Below are 27,830 nucleotides of genomic sequence, written 5' to 3'. Positions count from 1 at the left end.
TATTTGGCAAGAGCTCGCCTTTTCTAACTTGGACAGTTTAGCAGCTTCGATGGCAAATTTCATAGAAATCTACATTGTATTGAACCTATGATGACGCCATGACATCAAGAAGAGGCTTACATTGTCTGCGGTTAGAAGACAAGCGACAATGAGAATCTTTATATACAACCACGTAGCCATGATATGGCCCGGCGGCGAAGCTGCCGGTCTCCCGGTACTAATATATATATATATATATATATATATATATAAAAAATATATATATATATATATATATATATATATATATATATATATATATATATATATATATATATATATATATATATATATATATATATATATATATATATATATATATATATATATATATATATATATATATATATATATATATATATATATATATATATATATATATATATATATATATATATATATATATATATATATAGTGATGAACTGAAAATATGACTAGAAATATGACGAGTTGAAAAAATGGCACTGCATAAACATTTTCATACATTTAAGCAATTTTCAAAAATGGCATTGCATTAAAATTCATCTATTTAAGCTATTTTCATGTATTTTTAGAAAAAGAAAACAATAGAGGGCTGAGGGTCCAAGTGAGCGAAGGGCAAGAACCAAAGAACCGACCTAGACGACTCATTGGTTAGTAGTCGAGGACCCAGCCTCTGAAAACTGACACAGGACAGTATAGTGTATACATAAATCAACTGTCTGTGATTCTTTTAGTTGAATTTACAGCTAACCTATTCAAGCTATAAACATAACCTTTGCAGGATAATTTTGGAACCATGAGAATAAAAATGCACTAGAAAAAGTCAAATTAAACAAAAGGGCGGAAATTGAGGTCACGATGAAGAAAAGGTAATCGCACCCATATTTTCCTGTGTTTTAAAATAATATTAAAGTGTTTTATTAAGAAAGTAAAACAGTGAAGTTTCTTTTTAAGAACAAATTACAGATACTTAAATGCCATAGATGCGCACACTTATGATGGTTCTAACATAAAAACCTAAAAAAGGGCAATAGGGGAGCCAGAAAAATAAGGCAAGAGACTGCCAGGAAAAGTAGGCCTGAAAAAATGGCTAAAAAAAAGAAGGCTAGAGTCTAACAGGGGAAAAGCTAGAAAGAATAGCAGCCGAGGGAGCAGAGAACACAGCTAAAGGGCATGAGGCTGACAAAAAAAGCAACGCGGGAAGATTTTCCACGTCATATATTCTATTTGAATCTTTATCACATTTGAATACTCAGTTCATATATTAAAATTCCCTGAAAGGTCATTTCAACCTTGGAAATATTCCTAAGAAAATATCTACTACTACAACCTCTCCCCGCCCAAAAAAAATGAAAGAGAGAGGGGGATAAATTCAACTTGTGCGTACTATGAGATATCGTCTTAAGGCCAATACTGCCTAAAAATTAGGCAGATTCTACCAACATGTCAGGCGTTGGCATATACGCAACAAACTAACTTAAATGAAGGAGGGTATTATTTTTTTTTTCGAGATGAAAAAAAAATATTAAGAAACAGGCGACACATAAAAAACACAAAAATAATTCTAAAATTTTCAAAACAAGAGAAAATTTTCTTGTTTTCATTGCATATTAGGTTAAGACACCCAGTAGTCGGCCACCTGCCTATTCTCGGACAGAATGTAACTAACAGGGAACCTACCTCTAGACACCTGCCTATTCTTGGACAGAAAATACTGTTTTCGTCTTCTAAAAAGTTTCTATTCACATTAGCCTAGAGGTAGGTTCCCTGTTAGTTACATTCTGTCCGAGAATAGGCAGGTGGCCGACTACTGGGTGTCTTACCCTACATCTTTTTTTTGCATTGACAAGACAGTTTTCCGTTGAATCAATACGGTAGCCTTTACTCCTTCATAATGTTTTGATGGCGAATTTCGCGTCAAACATAGGATGCATAGTTTATATACCTGTAGGTATAACAACGGTTAATCCAAACAGGTCCTGCACAAGCTTTTTGCAGGACAGGATGTGTCAGTGTCCGTGAGCACACCCAGACTGCAACTGGAGCTAAAATGAAAACTGTACCATATCATATACACTGCTACAACACAAGCTCCATAAAAAAAACAACTCCAGAACAATTTCAAGCATAGGTTTAAACTTGAAAACCGCTCGAGATGAAAATTCCAAAACGGAAGCGTTTTAAAAACTGTATAACCTTGGGCAACCTCAGTGCAGCCAATGAATACAGCTTCAACCACACAAAACACTCAAGGAAGAGTACGACTGAACTAGTGGAGAGGGTAAGGAATTAAACTCGCTCTGTCCAAGATTGTTATGTGTGCAGGCGGAGCCAGTTCCTTAACCAAGTGTAAATTGCAGAAGAGCAGTACCAATTTTTACTTATGACGTGATTTCAAGTTCCGAGAAGTTGGAGCACATTTTTCTATGAAGCTATCTCATGTGGACACTCTGTGGAGTGTCAACAGCGTCTGAGTACCATTGTTAGATTCAACAGGGCCATCATGGACGAGATCTGGACTATTTCTCAGTTGTTTTGTAAGACAGTCGACATCTTTCCGCCATGTTTTAACATAAGCAAATGCATCTAAATTGGGGTCATCGTGAGAACCTGCATTAGAATAATGAAAAAAAAAATATGGAGTTGTCAAATTTTAGTATGATCACTTAAACACAGTAAACTACTTATATAGCTAAATAGCATTCAATTCGGTCTCTTTTTTATTTTATTTTTTCAAACAAAAAATATCTTCCTATTAAGAGTCTACTTTCCAAATATGAAAATTGTGGCTGTGAAAAATGGTGCTAGGCATATCCCCAACCACCCAGAAAATTCCTTCCAAAAGATTCCCCCGAAGGAAAGTTCAGCTACCTATAAGAAAAAATGACAAATAAAAATAATGAAGAAAACATTTTGGACTATTACACCTATATTTAAAAATATAGGCAGAATGCATTGCATAGAATGCCCTATAGTATTTATTTTTATATTTTTATCTATTTTAATTCTTTTTTCGTGTTTTTGTGGGTTGAGTTATCATAGCAGGGTAAGATAAAGGCAAAACAAATTAACTTGAAAATATCAAATTAGCTGCAACAGTAGAAGAGTTGCCCTATGATTGAAGTGCACAGAGATAACAGTCTATGACTAAGAGGTACGAGTATTTACTTCCCATGGTCTGGACCAGAGGCTCCACTAGCCAAAATGTTTGGGGGCGAAGATTTACCGACTGGCTAGTCTTTTTACCGATTGATTTCAGTGATATTGCTGTTAATATACTTTATTTTGTTCTTCATTGCCTGAGACTGAACTGCTTTTATGGATTTTATGAGATTCCATCAGCCTACTTGCTCTAAAAAGAAAAAGACAAGCAAATCAAATAATGGCGGTTCACACCACCATTTTATCGACTTCAATTTTTTATTAGACTGGCAGAAAACATTGGGAGAGGGCCTTCTCCTCTTTCCCATACGTGTCACTCTTGTCGACAACTACAATACATGATATCAGCTCACCCCCTGGCGATCGAGAATGCGTCCACAAGGCGTACATCAGAATCTTTTCTCGCCTGAATTACCTTTAAGGGACATTTTTCTTTCTAATTTAATTCAAATAACAAGGAGTCAAATTTTAAGTCAAAACCCAGCAAATGTAAGATTGACAGATTTGCTTATTCCAAATAAGCAAACAATACTTTAACTAAAGAGAGTTTTCAAAAATTTATCATGCTCTGTTCAAAAATAGAAATTATTGGGTGTCGCCCACTAGGCATACAGCAAAAGCTTTTACAGTCTGAAATACATATACTGTATGTGCATGGACAATGTGACTTTTCAGGAACGAATGCACAACCGCAACCTCCGTGTTACTTCCCCCACAACTGGGACGCTCAATAAGTAGTTTTTTTTATACTTTTATATCGATTGGCTGTATTATAATTTATAACCGATAGAAACTTGGTCCTTCATGGGGCAAAATCGTAGTTTGGTGCCACAAAATGGTAGAAAATAGGACTGTCGCATGGTAAAATCTTTTTGGTCACCTTAAAAGGTCCACAACTTATATTTTCTGTTCAAATGAATCCTCTCGCGATCTTCTAGGACCATTGGTTCGATGCAATCACCCTGGCAAACAATAAATAAATAAATGAAACACGCATCCCTGATCTTTCTTCTGGGAAATAATGCAAAATTCAACATTATTGTTAGGAGATTGAAACCTCCACGGTAGGGTTCCCTCATATGCAGAATCTGATGGTACAATTTTCATTGAGATCACTTGCCTTTTTGGGGGTGTTTTCCCCATTCTTCGATAATCAGGCAAATTTTCTCAGCCTCTTGGCGTTTGACGTATAACATTAAACCCAGTGAACTTTGTACATTTGGAATCAGAACAAAAACTAATTCTTTTGAGACATTAATTGCTTTCAAAATTCCCTTTTTAGAGTGTTGGTTATTATTGGCCTAAATTGCTCTTTACTTGCAGATCGTTACCACGAACTGTTTGGTTCTACAGCATATATTCTGCAAGTATTTAGGAACATAGGTGGAATTCCCATATTTCCTTCTTTTCTTTATTCTTTTGTCTCGTTTTAATTTCCCTTTTGCTTCTCAATTTTACATGTGGGGATAATTCTCCAGGGGAGAATGGTAAGGGGGATTTTCCGAAGTGGGAATACGCCGGACACAGGGAAAAATCTCTCATCTAGTTTCTTTACTATGCGATCAGTAATAGGAACTATGATCATTGCATTTGAAAATCAAAGAGGATTTTTTTTACAGGGGGAAGGGCAAAACTAAAATTACATTACATTTACATACCCAAATTTTTCCCCGTTTCTCCCCAGAGGTCCTTTTGACGAATACTAGGACGGAGCACACCCCAAACCCCTCTGCAATGTTCAGATTTGGTTATCAAGGTACGAAAACAACATTTCCAAAGCGTTTATGTGATTCACTCAATTCGAAAGCTAAATACGGAAACAAGGTTGCATAGTAGTTTTGGCTTTAAAAATTCATATTCAGAATTCACTGCTTAAGAAAGTTCAAACAGCCTTTTACATACTGAAATATAAAAGAGCTTTTAAAGGTTGACGTATTTTCGTAGTTTTATGCACATTCATCTGCTGTAATTACAATACATAGGGCAAATGAGTGGGTAGAAATCAGAAATCAAAACATCTGATTTGAAATTCTACATAACATGGTTAGATTTAGCTTTAGCTTTTAATCTAAATATTTTTTTTTTTTTGTCGTAGGAGTATTTACCTCCTTTTCACCCGAAAGGACGTAATAAGTTTCGATTCTAACTGACTCGATTGGCGTTCTACAGACTTTACATTACCAAAAACTATATCATACCTGACGGAGAGAGGCTATGTCTCTCTGCCGTAGACCATTTTGAAAGGGCCATTAGTGCATCTGGAAAATTTGGAGGCGTTGCTGGCGTGTTGGCAGGGGCACATAACTGCAAGAAATTCAATAGCTATACCCACAAATATATCACAAAGTACAAAAATAATCTAAAATACTTATAGCAGTTGAATAGCTTTTAGTTCAGTAGAAATAAATAATTTATCCTAATAAGCGGGAAAGTCTAAGTTTTTGCAATGTCCTGTGACAAGAAATACAACCAGTCTTCCTAACAGTATTCCTGAAAATTTGACTTCCGAACATTCGATTAAAATGGAAATTTCCGTTAAAGTAATAATACTGTTAAAGATTGGGATTTAGGATTTTCCAGAATAACGTTTGAAGAATTACTTATAGAAATCTACAAGATAGACTTTGGATGACATTTCAATTTTTTCAAAGATTTTGGTCACATTTTCAAAAACAAAACTTCAACAGTTGGTTGGATCTGTTTTGCTACTGCTAATCAACAACTAACTGATTTGCTTCTGTTGACTGTGTTTCTAGCCAAGAAAAACAGCTCTCTGTCTTGAAAGTGGGCGAAGAAAATACGTTTTTAAGCCTCCTCCTGGGCATATTTATAATTTTATGCTCTATGCTTACTCCTTTAACGATTGAAGCATACAATATAGGAAAAACTTTGCCTTTTAATTGGTCACCAAGACTTTTGCTAAGCTCAAATAAAATTATTAGGAGGAACAAACTGTAATACCACAAAGACATACAAACAAGTAAGTCTGCTGGGTTGCTGACAAAGGAGCTAGAAAGACTACCCAGCAACGGGGTCACCTCATTTGTTTTAGATCAAGAAGACAGGTTTAGTTCCTATTTACTTCGGATCCCTTCTATTGAAAAACTGGTAAACATTGCGATGCCTACCTTTTAGTCTAAAATTTGAATGAGTAAAAATTAATTTTAAATACTAAACCGAGGCCCTTGATACATGGATCATCGGTAATTATTCCATTTTCTTTACTTTTACTCCATAGAAAAGGAATTTCGTGCAGCAGTTCGGAAAGGCTCCAGAAGATAAATAAAATAAAGTTCAGTTGAGTTGGATTTTTTACCCCTTTTTAGTAAAATAGGTATACTGATTCTTTCTGTCTTGTTTGTCTGTCTTGGCTTTACTCTAATTAGCTATGGCTCTCAAGCCTTTCATCACTTCCACCAAGTTGATAATTCAAAAATCAATGCAGTCGGTCAAGGACTTCGTCCTCAACCTCGTTCCGATCTGTATTGGCTTTACTCTAATTAGCTTCAAGTATAATTTGCTCTCAAGTCTTTCATCACTTCCACCAAGTCGATAATTCAACACGAAAAATATCGATCACCCCCACTGCAACTCCAGTAGGCTTTCCCAGTAGGCAAAGCTCATATAATATGAACAGTCACTCACTTGTCTGCAAGTCCTGTGGATATAGTCGGTCATAAATCCTTGAATCATTTTTTGGTCTCCAATAGCCTACAAATAGCTCACAGAACTGGTCTGTCTTGACAGATCTATCTCGGGTTTACTCTAATTAGCCATTGCTTCTAAGCCTCTCAACTTGGTGAAAAACTTAATATAATCCCCCCTTTTCTCCTTTTGAAATAAAAGCTTTTTCATAACGAGTTTCACTGAAAAGGAAAGTGTAAATATATTTCTGTTTTCATTATCAACTTATTCAATAGCAGCTCTGTGTGCTAAAGAAACAGAAAGATCTGCACATTATTGGTCTGCCTCCAGAGCCTGATTCATAGCGATAGTAAGAGGGATAATATGACGTACTACCAAATGAAAGTGAAATAAACCAAACTATCAACAAAAATAAGATGTATATTACATAATAAAAACACAGTTCAGTAAAAAAAGAAAAATCAAAACAATAAAAATTACATAAAGCAGACTAAAACAATAGAACTTAAAAAGACGACCATGAAACGTAGGGAAGTTTTAAAAATGAGCTAAAGTGAAACAAGAAAAAACAATAACTATGGAAGAAAATAAATAAAGATTCAAATATCTGCTACGTAAAAAAAATAAAAAAATAGAAGAGTGCTGACTTTGACACAACCAGAAATGGTCGTGATTATTTTCCATCTGTGTGATGAGTAATAAAAGTGATGTAGTTATCTATGAAAAGAGTTTAAAGTTGAAAGGCCGGCAGGTGCCATAAAATTTGAACAATTGATTACCTTAGGAAAAAAGTGATAACAAATATTCCAGAATGAAAAGAAAAATAGCAAAAGTTAAATAAAACATTAAATTTACTTCATAAGAAACGCAGTTCAAAAACAATTAAGAGGAAGAATATTAAAACGTATTAAAATAGTTCAGTCACACCTGAGAAACAGTGGTGAGAAGTTCTGTGTCAGTCTGATTTACTGAAACGTGTTCCAACACGAGTCTGAATTCTTACTTGTAGCCTATATAAGGTTATTAGTGTTTATTTGTATTAGCATATAAACTGAAACCTTTCCCCATGTCTGCCTCTGCTAATTTGCTTCTCAAATGTATAATCAATTCCGATTAACTTTTTTTGCGGATCAGGAGCTTTTCCCAATCATAGGGCAAACACCAGTACATTAGTCAAGCAGGTCGTTCTTATAAAGACGAATCACGGTTGCCTTGCAGTGTGCAAGCTGTGTGCCAAGTTTAAAGGTGTGCACAAAGGAAACACATGATAAATTTCAGTTCTTATATGCTAAGGGTTTGCCAAGAGCCCAGGGATAGCTCAGGTGGTTGTTGTTTTCGTATTGCAAATGCGTCAGGATAGCCCATGAAAAAAAATAAAGTGCCTCAATAATCCCAAATTCCAGTTCCAGTTTTTGAAGAAATGCCACTTAGGAAATCTGAGATTATGAGCCTGGTGAACATCAACATAACATTAACAACGAAACTTCTGAAACTGGAGATAATTCTGTATGCAAAAGAATTGATTTGCACGTGTTAAATGATTTGCCATCAGCTTGGAAAATAAACAAAAAAGACTTAGAGCTGTTAGTATCAAGATCGTACCAGAAAAACTTGCTTGAAAAATGAGATAAGGTACTCTACTTTAGATCAAGAGAAAGAATACTTAACGCATAACAAGCAATACAAAAGGTATAGTCCTAGCTCACTTTCTAGGGCTATACGCATGAAGCATGACAGATTAACAAAGATTGTTCTTTGTGCCCATCTATCTGGGCCCGAACGACAAGCAGTTGTCGTCCCCGAATGGGATAGGAAGAACTCAATTGAAAGGAAATTCGAACTTCTTCGGCGGAGACAAAGAGTGAAACTTTGAATAGACTGGGGTGGAGGACGAGTGTGCACAGCTGTTTTGGCCTCAGGTGGCTTGGTGGTGAAGTGAATTGCTTGTAGTATCAGTAGTAGTAGCATATGATATAACAGAAGATTTGGGAATCTCAGACTGTGATGCAACTAAATGGTGATTGTTCATCAATATCTCGAAGCAGAGCCTGAAGTGTTTTCTCCTCTACAAGTAAAAACAGGAAGATACAAAGAGTCAATGATTTTTTAAGATGCCATGTGCACTGATGAATCATCTAAGTTGACCTTAAAATGACCTACTTCCTCTTTGGTCAGCAATATATGATTCAAAGAGAAACGTGGTATCCTATTTTGTACACCTATTTTTTTATGTATGTGGGATAGAAAAGAAAGTGAGAAGCATGGGTATAAAAAAAGTCTGACCAGCAGAACCAAACAACCTACACCAGGCACATGTGGACAGAAATAAACTATATTTCCGCATCTGTATATAAAACACTGTCTCATGAAGCAATTTTTCAAAGCTTTGTTGGTTGAAGAAGACTGTTTTAAACATCTCGTTTCAGAATTTCCTAGCCTGTTATTTGAAAAGATGTAGGCTGGTTTGCTTGACGGCCCGCGGATTTGGCAACTCGTTAAAGACAAACATTTCATTGCAATGGTGACGGAATTTCAAAAGAAGGCTTGGTTGGAATTCAGAAACATCATCGGAGCTTTATTGGTGAACAAGAGCAGACAATTACACCGAACGTATCCAGCAGCTCTTGGAGCTAGAAAATCCTTGGCTGCAACATGATTATCAAATTAACTTTGCAACACAACCATATTGCTGACTCCCAAAAAACCTGAGTGCAGTCAAAAACAAGTATCGCAGTAATTTGCGATAGTATTTCATTTCCAATTTCTAGTACTGTTGTTTATCTTTGATTTCTTTATTGTGCTCCAGCGCGAGACACGAAGTAAATGCTGATTGTAAATATTCCAGAGAAATTAGAAAGGCATTTGGATCAACAGTACAGCTATATGGTATCTATCGAAGGGTACATTAGGTTCTCTTTTCAGCGCAATAGCCCTCCCATATGTTCTCTATCCTTCCCTTCTTTTTCAAGATTTCAAAATTTGCGATTTTTCATCAATTCGCGATTTTGTCTCTATCCATAACCTTTTCTCTTTTTCCCAGAATTTACATAACGCTTGAGATATTGATTCTTTTTTTCTTGACACATTTTATTCGGTTACGTTTCTAAGTCTATTGTACATCGTTGCTTTGTATTATACGACTGTAGTGTCTTTTTTTAATTACGCGGTTGTAGTATTTTTAGGATTTTCATTGGAGTATTTTATATATTCCTCGACTTCGAGGAAAATAAATAAATAGACAAGACACCCAAACGATTGAAAAACAAAAATGAAGCCCCGCCCCACGTGAGCACAGTTCCAGATCCCTTGCTCAATCTTATGTATGGTTCATCTCCACCCCCAACAGTAAACAATGCATAAGCTTCGTCAACGACATCGTCGGCTAACACTTCGTATGATCCTTCTCTGAACCATTTAGGTCAAAAATACGTAATCTTGTGTCCCCAGTATCCTTTGGTCCACAATTTGTACTATTTATTAAGTATATGAGAGACGAGTTTGACATGGCTCCTATGCATTACTTTTTAATTTTCTGCCCCTGGACTCATTATACAGAGGCGACAGTTGTCAAAATTTGAGTGCACTCATCCAATCGAAAATTGGAAATTCCAGCGCCCCTTTTCAGCACCGAAACTAATTGGAGGACAACTTGTCGCCATTGGAAGCCCCAGGTACCCCTGATAGCCCCTCGGACCCATATGGCATTGGCTCAAAATTTAAAGAGAGCAACTTTAATCAGAAAGGTCAAAAGGCCCAGAATACGCCTCCGGAAGTAACATGATACGAGTGGCTCCAATTTCAAGGACCTAAAACATCCAAACAGGCCGTACAAATAGTGACTATACAGACAAATTTTACTTTAAAGGTGGACAAATAACACCTCTTGAAATAAGACTTCTAAAGAGATTTTCAGTCAGCAGGCTTGAATGGCCCAACATTAGACCCACTACCCATACACTCAGCCTCCAACCCTTGTTTGGTTGGTGGTGCCTGTCTTTCTTCTCTGACCCTCTTTTTCCGACAAAGCTTAGACTCCATGTCCAACTACCTTTGGTTACCAATGTGTATGCTGTATCTCTGGCAACTTTTGTTCAAGCGTGTGCACTCTGTCCCAGACAACCTTTGGCAAACAGGGCGTAGGCTCTGTCTGAAACTCCCTTTTGCCAACAGTAAACATGCTCTATCTCTGAACCCCTTTGGTCAACCATGGGCACACTCTGTCCCCAAGTCCTGTTGGGTTTATATTGCACACACTCTGTCTCAAACCCCACTGGTAAACAGTGGATCCACTCTGGTTCTTGGTTTGGTAAACAGTACATGCGATCTTTCTCTGTTCGCCTTTAGCCTACTTAACAGTGCTATCGTCCTGTCTCTAGCCCCCTTGATAAACAGTATGTGCGTTCTGTCTGTAACACCCTTTGGGCAACTGTATGCTTAACCTCTGACTCCCTTTGATTGACCGCATACGGTCCGACCAAATTCCAAAAATAAAAGATTTTCATGAGATTTCATTCAAGCTTGTTGGGTTGGTCACAAAAATTGCAACATTTTTTACCTCGAATTGGATTTTTCAATTCTAACTCCGATTAGATTGGAGTTAGATTGAAAAGCCGTTTACAAATCAGTCCTTTTACAAACCAGTTCGTTTTAGGTTTCATCGATTCATCCATTGTAGTTTCTGTTATTTTTTATGTTTGACCTGATTATTCATTTTAGTTTCAGTTTATTATAGGTTTCATTCATTTGTTCATAGTAATTTCTGTTTGTTTTAAGTTTTATTTTGTATATTATTTACTCGTCTCAAACTTCAATATCAGTAATGTTTCTTTGAAAAACTTGCTTTTTAAAACATGTTTTTTTAAATTGATTAAAAAGAAAAGCTATCCTGATTTGGTGCCGCTTTTTCTGTTTTATTTATTTAAACCTGGCCTGGCGGTCTTGGGGCTTAGTCATGGAGGCTTGTTGCAGTCATCTACCAGAGTAAACTATTTTTCCCCAGATTCACTTTTCTGAGTGAGAAAAAAAAATATCTATGGAAGAAAATAAAATACAGGTTCAAATTTATGCCTCGTAAGGAAAACAAATAGAAAAAAAAGTAGAAGAGTGTTAACTTTGACTCAACCAGAAATGGTCATGATTATTCTCCATCTGCGTAATAAGTGATAAAAGTGATGTAGTTATGTATGAAAAGAGTTTGGGGTTGAAAAGCTGTAACTTGCCACGAAATCTGACCAATTGATTGACAGAGGAATAAAATGATAACAAACTTGTAATACCTTAGTTGTAGCTAACAGTACATGAGAAATCATATAGTATAATTTGCAATAAGCCTTCTTCTTGCCACTTTTACTTTAATAGCTATACTTTTCACTCCTATTCCCCGTCTTTTATTGTTTATAGTTTTTAAGATAAATTACTCTTGTTATGGTACCTTGTTAAAAATAAAAATAATCTTGGAGCTCTTAGTCAAAAAAAGAAAAAACGACATTGAAAAAGATAAGCTCCTATTAATAGCGTGACTATCCTTTAACAAACTCCTCAAGCAACTCCCTTCAAAAAAAAATATTAAGGTAGGCCCAAAAAAGCAGCTAAAATAGAATAAGCGATAATGGGCATTTTAAAACGACCACTTGACCTGTAATCCGTCGCAAATATTAATAAGATGCCCTTCATGACTGCCTAGAAGAAAACTTAAATATTTTAGTGGCAATCCTTATGTTTGCTTATTTAGATTAATTAAAAAAAAAACTTTCCGAAAAAGAAGTTTTTCACAGAAAAGTACATATTAAACTTGAGATCAGCAGAAATAAATTCCTACAACAATTCACAGTTCACACAAAATGAACAGAAATTACAATTAAAGAATAATGAAGCCCAAAATGAACAGAAATTAAATAAACAATCATAGCAAACAAACATACAACAAGTACAAATTTAAATGAATAAATAAATCTTTAACCAAGTAAAACTTAAATTGAATAAGCAAATCAAGCTTAAAACTAACAAAAATCACTACAAAGAAGAGTTTGGTAACTGCTCCTTCCCTAACTGTAAAAGTCAAAACCTACTGCATGATTGGCGCTTTACTGAAAACGAATTATAATACAAACATTTTCTTTTGTATTTATCACAACATTGAAAATAAAATTACAGTGAAATAAAATCTTGAATTGCTGAGCTTTCAGCAACTAATATAATCATTTAATAAATACTCAGTTTAATTTTCATTAGTTCTTTATAAGACTGTTTAAAACACATAAAGTTTTCAACAAAGCAATTAATAAGAAAAATGAATGAATATATCATTCTTTTAACTTCAAATCCCACCAAATTCAAGCAATGTCCTCTTGGAATTGGCTTTTTCATAGTTGTTGTATGGAGTTGAATAGCAGGGGTTGAGCTATGTGGGATGTGGATTTGGGGGACTAATTTATTGTTCCGAAATTAGAATTGGAAAAAATTACATAAAAACAAAAGTGAATTACCTGATTGTAATGAGAGTGTCCTTGGGGTGAAAATTCTTGGAAGAAGATACTTAGCGCTGACTAAAAATAGAGAAATCAAACTTTAAAAATCGAGTTTTTATAGGTAAGTATAAAGTTACTTTTTGCTGTAATGGCATTGATGACCATATCTTCAATCTGATATTTGCCTTATTAGACAAAAAAAAGCAAAGAAAGAAAACTTACAAAAACTGGTGATACTGAGCTAAAAATGAGTAAAACGATGATTTCAATCAGAATAGCTATACAATAATTTATAATAAAAAAGAACTGTTCAACTTGTATGCTTATATATATGTCTGTACCTTCACAGAGATAGGAGGGGAGCGGAGCTGCCTAAGATTAGTCCAAAAGACAAGGTCAATTTTTTCAGTTGAAAAATGTATCCTAAATAATATAGAGAATTTAGTGTTTGATAAAATTAACCATGTATTTTAAACTTTTGGCAAGAACCTTGGAAAAACAAAAACTTGCTTCTTTAAAACATGCATTTGAGTGATTATTAAAAGTTTAAATGCCTTTCTTTGTTGCTTGATAGATTTATAAAAATATGTAAGCCCTCCGTTCACGAATTAGGTTACTGAAGGTTATGAATATGATTTTTGAAAAAGGGAAAGTACCGAGGGATTTTAGGGAAGCTGTAATTAAATCTCTCTATAAGAAAGGCGATAAGAGTGAGTGTGGTAACTATAGAGGCATTAACCTGGTTTCTGTAGGCAGCAGATTACTTAGTATGATGAAATTTTCAGACTTAGGGATGTTGTAGATAAATTTTAAGAGAAGAACAATGTGGTTGTAGGAAGGATGGAGGAAGTGTTGACCAAAGTTTCACTTTTAAATTAATAATTTTGAAGTGAGTAAGTGATCAAACACCTTTAGTCCTCAGTTTTATAGACTACGAGCAAGCGTTTGATTCAGCTGATAGGAGAGCTTTAGCAAAAGTTCTATCATTGTATGGTAGCCTAAACCAGGCAAATACATTAAAGTGATATGTACAAGGATAAAATTGCCGTGGTTAAGGTAGAAAATCAGGCTAGTAGCTGGTTTTGTATAAAATCAGGAGATAAGCAGGGCTGTGTTCTAACCACATTTACATGGATCGTTTTGATAGACTTTGTGTTAAGGAGCTCAGCAAAGGCAATGGGAGAACACAGAATCAAATTAGAACAAAAAAAAACACGGACTAACATTATGCTGATGATTTAAGCATTCTAGATAAAAGTCTTAGCAAAATGAATGGACAATAATAGGTTTTGCAAGTTCAGGGTTGCAAGCATAGGTTTCAAAACTTATTGTTAAGAATACTAAGTTGCCAAGGCTAATAATAACTAGTTTTATGCTTGAAAAACTATTTGACTTTATTTCTGCTCATCTTCGGTTTAATGTAGCTCTACTCTTCTTTGAAAAATTTGTGCTGTGGAAAGTTGTTTTTAAATTTAATGAATTAAGACAGGCAAGCATGCTATGTACCATGTAGTCTTCTCACAGCTGATGGTCAGCATCAAATGTTGGTTCTTGCCATTAACAAACTTTAAGCTACAATATAATATTAAAAAATATAGTATCTATAAACCAGCAAAATGCTCTACTTTCCAACTGTTTGATTGTTCTCACTGATTGTAATTGTAGTGTTTTGTCATCATAGGGAGCTTATTTAATTTTTTTTTAAAACAACAATAATAGTTTTTCAGATGTAAGTTCGTTTGTGTCTGTATTTTATACACCATTTTTGACTTCTTTGTGTTAGTTGATATGAGATAAGTAAAAAAAAAAAAATCAAGCCTACAAAATCAGCCAATTTTTGTACAAAATCTAGAAATAGGCTATATCTTGCACAATTTAGGGAACTGAGATGAATTACATTGGCATGTTTATTAAGTTGGAAAAGAGCGTTCAATGTACAGCAGGACTTAAATGACATATTTGTTTTTTTTTTTTTTCTCATTTTTGACCTACAAAATAGATTTACAAACAACCATCAATGATGTATGGTATTAGCTATTTTTTGCAAATGTTTTTGATCCTTCTGAACTCTAAAACACCAGTAATTGTAAACAATCATTCTCAGACTAAAGGAAATCCTGCAATATCAAAACAAAAATACATTGCTATACACAAGACTTCTAAAGCCAACACTATAATAAAAAGTAATTACTTTATAATATACAAAAAAAACTATTGTATCACAACAAAACAAGTAATTTCATATTCACTTTCTTATTTTTATCCAGTTGCTTTTGTGTTCATGGAAGTCATTCATAATTATCCATATAAATACCATGTGGTGTTTAATCACAGTAGTATTGACTATAAATGTAGCATAGACATTGGGTAATTTTTATTTTCTTATTGTTTTTAGTTTTAGAATTTTATATTCTAATTTTATATTTTATTTTTAAAATAGTCTCTTCTATATTTAGGGCTGAATACACCTAGTTTTAAACAGGCAAAATATATATATATATCATTCAGTTTGTCTTATTCTTTCCTTCTACAGGCTATAGACCCATTGTTGTATTATTCATTTTGAGATTTTTCTCCCTTTGTTTTGTCATGGCTGAGCAGTTTGGCTTTCAATATTTTACACTACAGGGTGCTCATTTAATTAAAAATTGAAAGTTCTAGTGCCCTTTTTATGGATAAAAAGTAATTGGATGGCAAACAACATCCCCCACGCCCCTTATTTCCCCAGAAATATTACAATAAAAATTTTAAATAACAACCACCTTGTTAAGCATAATTGAAAGATCTAGTAACTATGCCTATGGGGATGACAAGACCCACCCACATCCATATGGGCAAAGATTGTAAGTGGCACATTTTGCCCATACATATGGTATTTGCTATTGGGAAAGTGGAGGAGGGGGTGTCTGATCCTGGGTGTCCAAAAAAGCTAAGGGTATTAAAGTGAAGCTTTAAGGAGATGCTGGGGGGAGTGTTGAACTACATCAAAATACACTAAGTGCATAACGGTTATCAAAGAGGCATGTCTCAGGAACAGCTTGACATATTAAGCTTGAACTTTCAGGGAATGATGGGGGGGGGACAATTCACCAAAAGTCAAGATAAGCATGCTGCTACTACTACTACTACTAAAACTACTAATTTTGCCACAACTACTCCTAAGGCTAAGGGTATTAAGGTGAGAATTTCAGGAAATTTTGAGGGGCAAGCTGAACTAAATAAAATTGCACTACCTACATACATGCAGGTTGTCAAAAGGGGGATCATTTTTATCTCACGAACAAGTTAGAGCATTAGGTTGAAACTTACTGTATATGTTGATGGAGATACTCAACTAAGTAAAAGGTGATATGTGTATGCTACTACAACTACTTTGACTGCTACTATCACTAATGCTACATTAGTTAGCTACTATCATTAGTCATCACTAATCACTAATGCTACTACTACTACTAAGCTGAAACCTTCAGGGCAAGATTAGGGGGATGTTCAATTGGGGTTAATGCATCCCCCCATGGAAAATTCCCCTCCATTGTCCCCAAACACATCTGATAAAAATTTTGAGATAGATATTTTGTTAAAAACAGCCCAAACGTCAAATGACCATGCCTCTGGGTTTGAACCCCTCCTCCTCCTTCCAGCTCACAAGGCAAGGGCTGTAAGCTATTCAAGTCACGCATTGTTAAGATATAATATTTTTATGGGAAGGGTAGTCATATAAACTTTGGAGGAGGGCAGATGCCTCAAAGGGTGCATTTTAATGCCAAAACATCCTAACTCTCATTTAGCAGTCAGGTAAATACAGAATTAGTTCTAAAGAAGGGGCAGAGGGTGTCGGTAGAAATTGATCAGTGACACCAATTCACAAAAATGTAGGGGAAGGACAGCAAGGGTTTTTTCTAATAGGGCCGTTCTTTTACTCATCTATGTGCTAAGATCTTACATCTTTTGACTGCAAACGTCTTTCATCATTCTACTCTGATCAGCGGTCTAAGAACAATGATGAGTATATCATCAAAGTTCTATCATCATTGTTCTATATGGCAGAAAGATGGCGTCTTTCACACATTTTGCTACCATCAGTGAGCTGTAAGATCTTAGATGTAAGATCTTAGTGCAAAAGAACAGGCCTAATGAAGATAAAAAAAAAAAAAACATTGAGCAAATATACATATAACAGGGGGTAACCATATATCTTAATTCTCCTAATTATCAGCAACCCAAATTTACTAGATTGCAGCTTCCAATGCTACAACAATTAAAATTACTCCTAAAAATTGTTGTTTTGTTACTTACAAAAGGCACTATATTTTGCAATTCCCTTTAAAATGAGCCATTAAACAGGTCACTATGAAGTTTCAATGCCCTGCTAGCTGCAGAGAAAGAGAAATGGAAAAAAAAGATGCTTTCAATCCAAAATATTGTGGTTGCAGCCATTTTTCAAGCCAATGGATTTTCCTTGTTGTTCAAGCCAAGGGTCTGTAAGTTCCCTTTTTAGGTTTTTCAGACAAGGCAGTTCCAATGGTGTACCTTGTGTTTAGATCTGACACCATAAGAGTTTTAGGAATACATTGCAATTTAATAGCAGTAAAAAAACAAAGCAGAGGGGTGACAAATAAAAACAACCAGTTCACCAGTCTTGTTGCTTTAATATACCAAATAGCTAAAATAGAAAATAGCTATGAAATAGAAATAAGAAGTTATTTTTCAAAGTCTAGGGGAAGGGGGGGGGGTGTAGACATCAATTAGGGGGTAGAAACCCCTAATTAATGCACCTGAAATTGACCCTTAATCCTTCTTGATATCTGGGAATATTTATATTCTACACTGTTATTATGAAAATAAAGAGCAGCATTAAACCCCAAAATTAGCAGAATTCTGTAAAAGAAGATTGCTGCCCCTTCCTCATATCTAAACTCCCCCTTGTGGTTGTAGAAACGTTGGAGGATACTCATTCAATCAGAAATTGAGAGTTGTAGTGCTTTTTTATGAGTCAAAAGTGATTGGAGACCAGCCAGCCCCTGTACCAAAATTATTTTTGATATCTGGTCCTTTTGTTACCTCTTAGGACATCTGATCCACATTTTGAGTACCTATTTGTCATTGGATCTAGGCTAAATGATTATGTAAAAAAAAATGAAATTCTTGTAAACACTCAATTTGGTTTCAGGAAAAGATTATCAACTGAAATAGCTACAATCAAACTTGTGGATTGGGTAAATGAGGCGTGCAAATTGGGTTTAATTCCAGCTGCCTTATTTCTAGATTTAATCAAAACATTGATGAATGTTACATTAAGAATCAACTTCTTGATATTTCAAAAACTAGAGATTATCAAGTTAGTATTTTCACGTATAAATATCTTAATAATTTGCTTCCCTCTTCTTTCGAAAATATTTTTTCCATTAATTGTGATGTCCACAGTCATAATCTTCTTCTATTTAACAGCAGGCGGGCTTTTCAGTAAAACTATTTAGCCCTTTTCCTTTTGCTTCACTCTGTGGGCTACAGAGCTACTGGCTTGATTGCCTCATATTTATTAGATATATTCAGATATCTTTCAGCAGATCTTTCGACTCTAGGAGTTCAAATATAAGATGATAGATGTCGATTTCTATGCTCTGTGTGCAAGTATAGTTGGCTAGGTTCTTGACTGATAGTGGGATTTTGTGGTGTTTGAAGAATTTTAACAGTTTAGAAAGCAAGGTATGTTGTGCAGACGTCAGCATATTACATTCAAATAGGCAATGGTCAATTGTTTCATTATTCATATTACAATGCCTGCAAAGAGGGGACAGGGGAATTGAACCACTTGAATTAGAAAGCTTATATGAGAATGCAAGGAAATTTAGTCCATTTGTTCCAGAACGAATTCTATGATAAATTTTAGAAAGATACTTATTTGGAAAGGGGGAAAGGATAGGATTAATCTTATTAAAATTAATATCTGATAGCCTCCATCGGTAAATATCTCTAATTGGGATTGATCTCCCACTTGGCTGGTCAATATTTATAGCATTTTTGCTATTTCATCAACCTGATGATTACCACTTATGCCAGAGTGGCTAGGAATGTACTGAAAGTAAGTGTTTATACCACTTGAAGCAAGATTATCAATAATACTGAGACAATGATAAGTGTCAATGTCCAACTTATATTGAGGAGCTGAGGCCAGCAACTCAAGGCTTGATAAAGAGTCGGAATAGATGATAATATTATTCAAATTTTCAATCAAAGATTGGTTTTTCTTCAGGTATTCTAATGCCATGATTATGGCATTTAACTCAGCAGACATTATAGATAAATTATTAAATAATCTGTCGCCCATTGCAATTTTCAGGTGAGGAAGGAAAACACCACTTGCAACCTTCTCAATCATTTTTGACCCATCAACAAACATTTGGAAGTGATTTTTATAGGTAATTGTATTAAGTTCTGCAAATTTTTCTGAACAAAAGCAATGGAGGTTAAATCTTTATTCCATTTTGAAAATCCAGTATTTACTATGGGAAATGACCAATTCCATGGAGGGGATTCGGGGAAAGTAGGTACAATAGACTTTGCTGGTACAGGGAACTTCTTTTGAATATTGGCATACTCATCTGCAATACCTCTATACATGGCTGGATTTCTTAACCAATTATGTAATGTGTGTGAGCTATTTGATTCAATTTTTGTAAGATGTTTTGTCAAGAGAAAGCTACGTCTCTACCTTATTGTTGTTAATCTACTCTCCATAAGCTGAAACTTGGTGCTTGTGGGTTTCCTAAGACCAAATATGAGACGCATTATATCATTTTGTGTTGTTTCAATTTTTTGCATCTGTGTCTTTGCACATGCACCATATACAATGAGCCCATAGTCAATATGGGGTCTTATATGTGATTTATAAAACTGGAGTAAGGTTTTCTCCTTACAACCCCAGGGTGTGGAAAGAAGTCTTTTTAGTATATTTGCTTTTCTATAACATTTTTTTATTGTGTTTGAAATGTGGAGGTGGAAATTAAGTTTTTTATCAAGCATGAGACCTAGGTAATTAATATTATTATCTTCTGGAATAGTTGTTTTATTTAGAGTTAGTTTTGCATTAACATGGTTTCGCTTCCGTTGAAATTGGATTATTTTTGACTTGGTGGGTGCAATGGGTAAATCTGAATGTTGAGAGAATTTTTCAAACTAGAAAAGTGACTTTTGCAGATTTGACTGTGCTATCTGAAAGGTGTTGCCAGATGACCATAGCACCAGATCATCAGCATATTGTAGATTCGTATGGGGTAGGTTCATGTCCCAGAGATATAGGGCAAATAGGAGGCAACTGAGGACTGCTCCCTGAGGTAGGCCTTTGGATATTGTCTTTTGGGGTGAAGAGGCTGAACCAACACAAACAATGAAACTTCGCACTTCTATGAAGGATTTAATAAAGGATACTAGCTTGGGAGGTACTCCAAGGTTTGCAAGTTTATTTAAAAGGATTTGGTGGTTCACATTGTCATATGCTCCTTCAAAATCAAGGAAAGCTGCCACTAGGATATTATTTTTTGAGAAAGATTCATTTATTGCATTTGTTAGCAAAATGAAAGCATCTGTTGAGGAGTGGTATTTCATTAATCCAGTTTGAATGTGTGGGATCATGTTATTTTTCTCAACAAACCAGAGGAGTATGTGATAAATCATTTTCTCCATTATTTTCCCCATCACAAGTGTAATCATTATGGGCCTATAAGACTCAGGGTTATCTTTTGGTTTATTTTTCTTCAGGATTGGTAGGAGGGACGAACATTTCCATATATTGGGGAACCTAGAGGATGCCCAAGCGTGATTATAACAATTTAGCAGTTCTTGTTTGTATGAAGGTGTGAGATTCTTTATCCATGTAGGGTGTATATTGTCATAGCTGCTGCTAGTTTTGGACCTAATATGATGTATTGCATTATTCAATTCCTGGATTGAAAATGGATTAGTTATGTACTCGGATCCTGGGCGTGGTTGGTAACTAGGGTTCATAGGAATTGTGGACAGATTGCTTTGATTGTTTGATGTTAGCTTATTAACAAAAAGAGTTGCAAATAGGTTAGCCTTTTCAATATCATTGTCATAATGGGTATTATTATGCATAAGCTCATACAGGAGTGGGTTGGGAGAAGTCTTTTTCCCACATATGTGGCTTATGACTTTATGTATAATTGGCTCATGCGTTTCTCTGGAGAGATTATTTGCAAAATTATTCCAGTATTTATATTTAGCATCTATTATAGTCCTTTTTAGATTAGATTCTGCTTGTAATTTTTTTAAATATGTAGGAGGTGTTGTTTTTTTTATGAATTCTGTCCTAGCTGCCTTTTTTATCTTCCATTTATTTAGGCACTCATTTGTCCACCATGCATTAGGAATTTGTTTAGGGAATGTTTTCTTAGGTGTTGTCCTGGGGATAGCATGATTAGCTGTATTTATTAGTAAAGATGTCAAGGCTTCAGCATGTGTGTCAACTGTTGTGTTAGAAATTCATGAACTTTTGGTGAAACTTGTAATTTCATCATTTAGCTTATTTTGGAAAATAGACCAATTTGCTTTAGTGTTGATATATTTGGAGGTATGAGATGAAGTTTCAGCAGGTTCATTTAGGGAGCAAACTATAGCAAAGTGGTCTGTACACAGACTATCAATTTTATTTATGTAAATTTTCTTCAAAAAATTTAAAGACACAATTTGTAGGTCAATTGTGGAGAATTTGGCACTTTTGGGGTTAAAATATGTATTTAGGTTTGGAGGGGTAGCAACAGCTAATTCATTATTATTTGAAGTCATATGCTCAATAAATTTACCAGCTTTATTTGCTGGTTTATTCCCCCACAAAAGGCTGTGGGCATTGAAATCACCACAAATAATGATGTTTTTTAACATATTAGAATTATTTATATAATTGAAGAAATCCTTGGCATCTGAAGTTTGGCCATTAGGGTTATAAAAGCTTATTATGTAGGTTTTTAAATTATTCAGCCAAACACTTATACCAATTACATCAACATCATTTTCAAAATCTGGAAAATTGATGCCACAAAATTTTATATTATTATTAACTAATAAAGCTACACCACCTCCTTTTCTCTCTGAAGATCTATCCTTTCTCAGGATAGTGTATCCCAGAGACTTAATTTGTTGATTTTGGGTTAAATGAGTTTCCTGGAGGCAAGCAATATTAATGGAATTATTATTCATAAATGATATTAGTTCATTTAGCTTATTTTCTGTGAGTGATCTTACATTCCATTGGAGTATTGATAAATGTTGTGTTGTTGATTTATTCTTCATATGACTGTGTATCAATGTTCAGCTTTGTTAAAAGTAAAGCAAGATCTTTTTTTGCTTGAATGAGCATATCATCTGGGATGTAGATTTTTGCCAATTCTGCAATAATTTTTATTTTCTGTAGTTGATGTATGTTCATGGCCTGAACTGCATTACAGTTTAGAATGAATAAGCATATATTTGGGAATTGCATTTTTGGTAGTGCATCCTGTTTGTTGGTTAAGGGATTGATTCCTGGTAGTGTTTCTGGTTTGTTTCTTCTTGGGAGGGAGGGCCAGGCTGGCCTTATCTCACCGGAAAACAAGGCTTGCTGGCTTGGTGATTCCTTCTGATAGGGATTTGAGCTAGGGGGCTTAGAAGATATTGTTTTATATGGGGTGCTTGATGCATTTGGGGCATTTGACTTGGGGGTTTTGGTTGGTTTCATTACAGGCTTTATTTGGTATTGTTGGGCAGCATTCAATTTCGTACATCAATCTATTACATCAATTTCGAAAAACGACTAGAGCTTCTTTTGTAATAAGAAATTTTGCTCCCTGAGTATGTGATATAACACTGGTTACAATTCAAAATACAAGTCATCTGGTAACCTTCAAGGCCACAGCCAAAAGATTTTTCCTTGCAAAAGAATAGTATTTATGTATGTGTTTTGTGTAAGTAGAATGGTTTTTGTATGTGTGGATTTAGTGATATTTACAAGTAGAATAAAATAAAATAGTATTCCCACCTGCTCCCAACAAGCCCTTAGGGGTTTTCTTAGTAGGTGCAGCAAAAATGTTCTGTGTTTTTTTGTGAAATAAAATTATCTTATCTTATTTTGTGCTTTCTCTGCTTTCTCTGTGGCTGCTCAATTTTGTGTGTGAATAAAGTTTCTGTGGAGGGGGGAATTTTCTGGGAAGGGGGCTTTTGGTGGGAAGGAATTCTTCCAGGGGGTAAAACACCAGCTCCTGTTCAATTGACCAAAAGACAATATGACAAAAAGTGCATGCTACTACTGCTATTTCAACTATTACTAAGGCTAAGGGTATTAACGTGAAAATTTCCAGGAGCATTGAGGGGGAAGTTGAGATTTGTTGTAAGCCTGTCAATATCACTTTGAAGAAAAATGGTTATTATTCGTTATCTTGACTAGTTTTTAAATGCTGCCTAATCTTGAACATGGGATCTTAAACTTAGAACAAAGAATCTAAATCATAGACCAACAGATCTATCATGGATACACAAAGCACTGTAAAGCAGAACAATTGTAGTTAAACATGCTAGACTGTAAGGGTAACAGTTTAAATGTTAGAAAAAAGTTCTGCAAGACTTTAGTCAGCTAATCCTAACTATCAAAAGCTTTCTACATCATATCCAATAGGAATCTACTGTTCATGCTAATGAGAAATACATTTTTCAAATGAATTTTCTGAGCCTGATCCTGCTTTAGTCACAGTTTTGTGACGAGCTCTGCAACTTCATTGATGAATCTCCTGACCTTGATTTTGTGGTTACTTGTGATGCTGTCATAAAAACCATATCCCAACTTAAAAAGAAAGCGTCTTGTGGGATAGATAAGGTGAGCACTCTACACATCATTAATGGAAGTTATGTATTGGTGCGTCACCTCAGCCTTCTCATGTAAATGATATTTGTAACAGGTATTGTTCCTTCCTTGTTTTGCATTGGTGATCTAACTCCGATTCCCGAAAACGGAAAATCTGAGCTGCAACGTTCCTCTTTCAATCCCATCACCCTCTCTACTATAATATGCAAACTTTTTGAGCTCCTTTTTGTTGATAATTTAAGACAGAAATGTTACATTCACCCATATCAGTTCGGTTTTAAGGCTAATATTGGCTGTTCTCGTGCTCTTACAGCAGTTTTTACTGCACTCGCCAATGCTGAATCTTCGGGAGAAAGTATGATCCTTGCAGGACATGATATTAAACGTGTGTTCAATTCCTTAATTCATTTGTCCATGCTTCTTCATATGGCAAGGCGAGGTGTAAAACCATCAGTTGTCCGTGTTCTCAGGGATTTATATAGGAATCTTAGAGTGTATTTAAAACTCCCATCCCATTTTCCCCTACAATCGGCTCTTCATCAATCCTAATATAATTGCATTAATTCTCATGTGAGACCAAACTCTTTGAATCCCTTGAATATGCTTGAGATTCCTCAGTACCCTATCCTTGCTAAAAAAAAAGGCACTAGACAGGGAGCTATCACTTCCCCAACCCTGTTCAACAATAGTGTCCTGGATACTCAGGCAAAGTGTCTTCCTTCATGCATTCTTGGGAGAATTGACATGTCTCTTATTTGTTATGCTTATGACATCTTGAATCTCAGCTGTATAATCCAGTGCATTGAGCAGAATTTCAAAATCCTCAAAAATGAATATTCAAAAATTGGGCTGTCTTTTAATCCTGAGAAATCCAAAATTGTCCTTTTCAATTGGTGAAATCCCTCTACTTCTCTTCTAAATCTGGACAGTTCTCTTGTTAAACCTGCAGACCATATTACATACCTGGGCCTTCGAATTGGCACATCTATTGGCCACACATGTTGTTTGCTGATTCTCATGTTGAGTGTAAAATTAGCATTTCTTACACTGGAATTGTAAAAAGCAAACTCATGTTTCAACCGTTACTTTCTAGCATCCATTTACAATGCCACAGTCCTTCCATATCTGCTTTAGATTGCTCCTTTCTGGAAATTCTTTACAGTTACAGATAAAAAGCACCTACAATCAATATTCTTAAGATTTGCTAAATATCTTTAACATTTGCCGCCTTGGACAAGAGACCATAAAATCATTCATTTGTATAAGCTAGCTGATCCTAACATTAGACTTAATAAATCTCTATCCCGTTTTCAAAGTAAGTTTAATCATCCATGGTCACCAATTTGTTCACAATAGTTTGTTTGTATTAATGTAATGAATGTAATGATTTTTTTTTTTGTGATATATTTGGAGTTCGATGTGTGTGTTTTTTTTTGTTTGTTTTTCTCTATCTTTTTGTTACTTTAGTGATTACTCTGTCTATGTACCTTTTTTTTATGGGCAATAAATGAATAATAATAATAATATTTATATATATCTAGACTAAACTATATCTTTTAAAACATGGAACAATAGGCTTCCAATTTTGAACATGATTTATCCAGTTTTAGATATTTAGGATTGCCTTATAATTAGGACTAGGCTTGTTGAAATTTGCTGACTATAATCTTAGAGAGGTTTATTTTTCAACATTTAAATTTAGACAAAACTTTGCACCAAGGGAATTATCCCTATAGTCTAGCCTATTTAACAGGACTTTGGAGTCAGTCATAAGTTATAACCAACTCTGACTATAGATATTTTCAATATACCAACTCCAAATCCATTCAGCAAACATTTACTGAAACTTTGACTCCATGATTCCAATTCCACAGCCCTGTTATTTAAAAGCAAGTATTTGGCTTCACAACACTTGATTTAGATTTAATCTAGTCAAGATTGAGTTTGTCTGCTATTTAAATACTTTGCTCTAACTTTAAAACCATGTGTCCAAGATTTGACTACATTTTTCTAATATTAGGCTCTACTATTGACTATTAGTGCATTTAAAATAGTCAGTTTTGTTTTATAGATAAAATATTCAAGGAAACCCTATTCTTACTAAGAAAATTCAGGCAAACCAAATGGTGAAACCACTCAATTCTTAGGCAGTATTAAAAAGAATTTTTGATTATTTCATCAAAGTGGTCAAAGTGGTCATTAGCTATTCAAGTACTGTGTATCTTATCCCTGAGTGCATTACCTAGTCATAGCCTATATATTGCTCCTTTAAAGGAGGGTGAGGGTAAGGTGAAGCAATGTGCTTTTAAGAATGAGATAAGCAAGTATTCAAGAAGATTTCAGAATTTTTGGTATGCTAATCACTTTGTATTGGCAGATAATAAGAAACAAGATGTCACATTCATGGGCTCAAAAGAGAATTTGCAAAGGAATGTATAGGCATATTACAAAATAGGATAAAAAGATACACTAAACGTTGTATTCACCTTCTAAGGTAAGACCCTTAGGCCTAGTATTTGGCCAGGGCCTAATCTTGAACAGATATCTTGATTAAAAAGTGTCTTCCCTATACATAGACAAAAGGCATTAATTATGGACATTATGTATATACTGTTACATAGTGAGGATTAGAAGGCTTTTCCAAGGCCCTGACCATGAGTGTCCATAAGCTGAATTTAAGGGGGGGGCTTACCTGTTCTAATCAGCACTTCCAATGCTGTATAATAGAAATCTCAAAAGAAAAAAAATAAACATAAGGCAGCATCATTTAGCCGAGAAGGATTAGATCCCCCCTTGCCCCCCCCCCATATGAAAACCCATGGCCCTGACATTAGTTGGAATTAGCTGACTATAAACTTGGAAAACTTCTGATTTTTTACGTTTGAATTTAGACAAAAGCCATTTCTACATCTTAACCTATTGAAACATAATTAATCTCTTTCACAACACTTAGATTAAATGCATCCAAGACTAACTCTGTCTGTGATTGAATATGTTGTTCTAAATTTAAGATACTGTGTCCAAGTTTTGATAGTATTTTCCTAGATGAGGCTTAAGCTCTATGCATATGTCCAATATTAGGATTGGCTACTGTTTATCAGTATATTTGAAATTGTGGGTCTTCTTCTTCATAGTCTTGTGAGGTATGTGGATCCAGTGGGAAGTCCATTCACCTCTATGAAATTCCAGGAAAACATTCATTGGCTATGAAGTATTCTAACCATATTCCAAAGAAAATCTGCTAGTTGATTACAGTCAGCACACTGCTAGTAATAATGACATCTTTTTAGGATCATAATCATCAATCTATATATTGTGGCTTCCAAATCATGTGAGAGAGAGAGAGCAATTGAAAAGACCATCAAACAATATGGGGATCTTCAGTTGATGACAGTAATTTCTCAGCCTCCTCGAATCTTGATCCCTTGGGTTGCATTCAAAGAGAACATGTTGTGCATTTTCCGAGGTCTGATGGCAGTTTCTGCATAGGGGTGTGTGGTGGATTCCTTATTTAAAAAGATCAGCATTAAGTAAAATAGTTCCAGCTTTTGGCTTATAGTAGAGCATATTAAAGCCTTAGATTTGAAAGGAGGATGCACAAAACGTTGGTGAGCAATTTTTGTTCAGGCTTTAATGACCTCTCTAAAATTGAATGTCTGTAAATTTCTTGGGGGGAGGGATA

The 27,830-nt window shown here is 35.0% G+C and overlaps 1 protein-coding gene across 1 annotated transcript in view; it reads right to left on the bottom strand.

The window, feature by feature from the left end:
- LOC148942122 (UBA-like domain-containing protein 2) overlaps positions 1-27,830 on the bottom strand; it is a 47,017-nt gene that overhangs the window by 2,955 nt on the left and 16,232 nt on the right. The window contains exons 2-3 of the mRNA XM_089103077.1: positions 13,315-13,374; positions 5,383-5,488 (exon numbers count right to left, since the gene is read on the bottom strand). Coding sequence (XP_088959203.1) covers positions 5,383-5,488; positions 13,315-13,374 — 166 coding nt within the window. The remainder of the gene's footprint in view (positions 1-5,382; positions 5,489-13,314; positions 13,375-27,830) is intronic.

Source organism: Artemia sp. Qi Xiang Cuo, chromosome 17 (assembly GCF_049724085.1).
Source record: "Artemia sp. Qi Xiang Cuo chromosome 17, ASM4972408v1, whole genome shotgun sequence".
Taxonomy (NCBI): domain Eukaryota; kingdom Metazoa; phylum Arthropoda; class Branchiopoda; order Anostraca; family Artemiidae; genus Artemia; species Artemia sp. Qi Xiang Cuo.
This window is presented reverse-complemented; position numbering and strand designations above follow the sequence as displayed.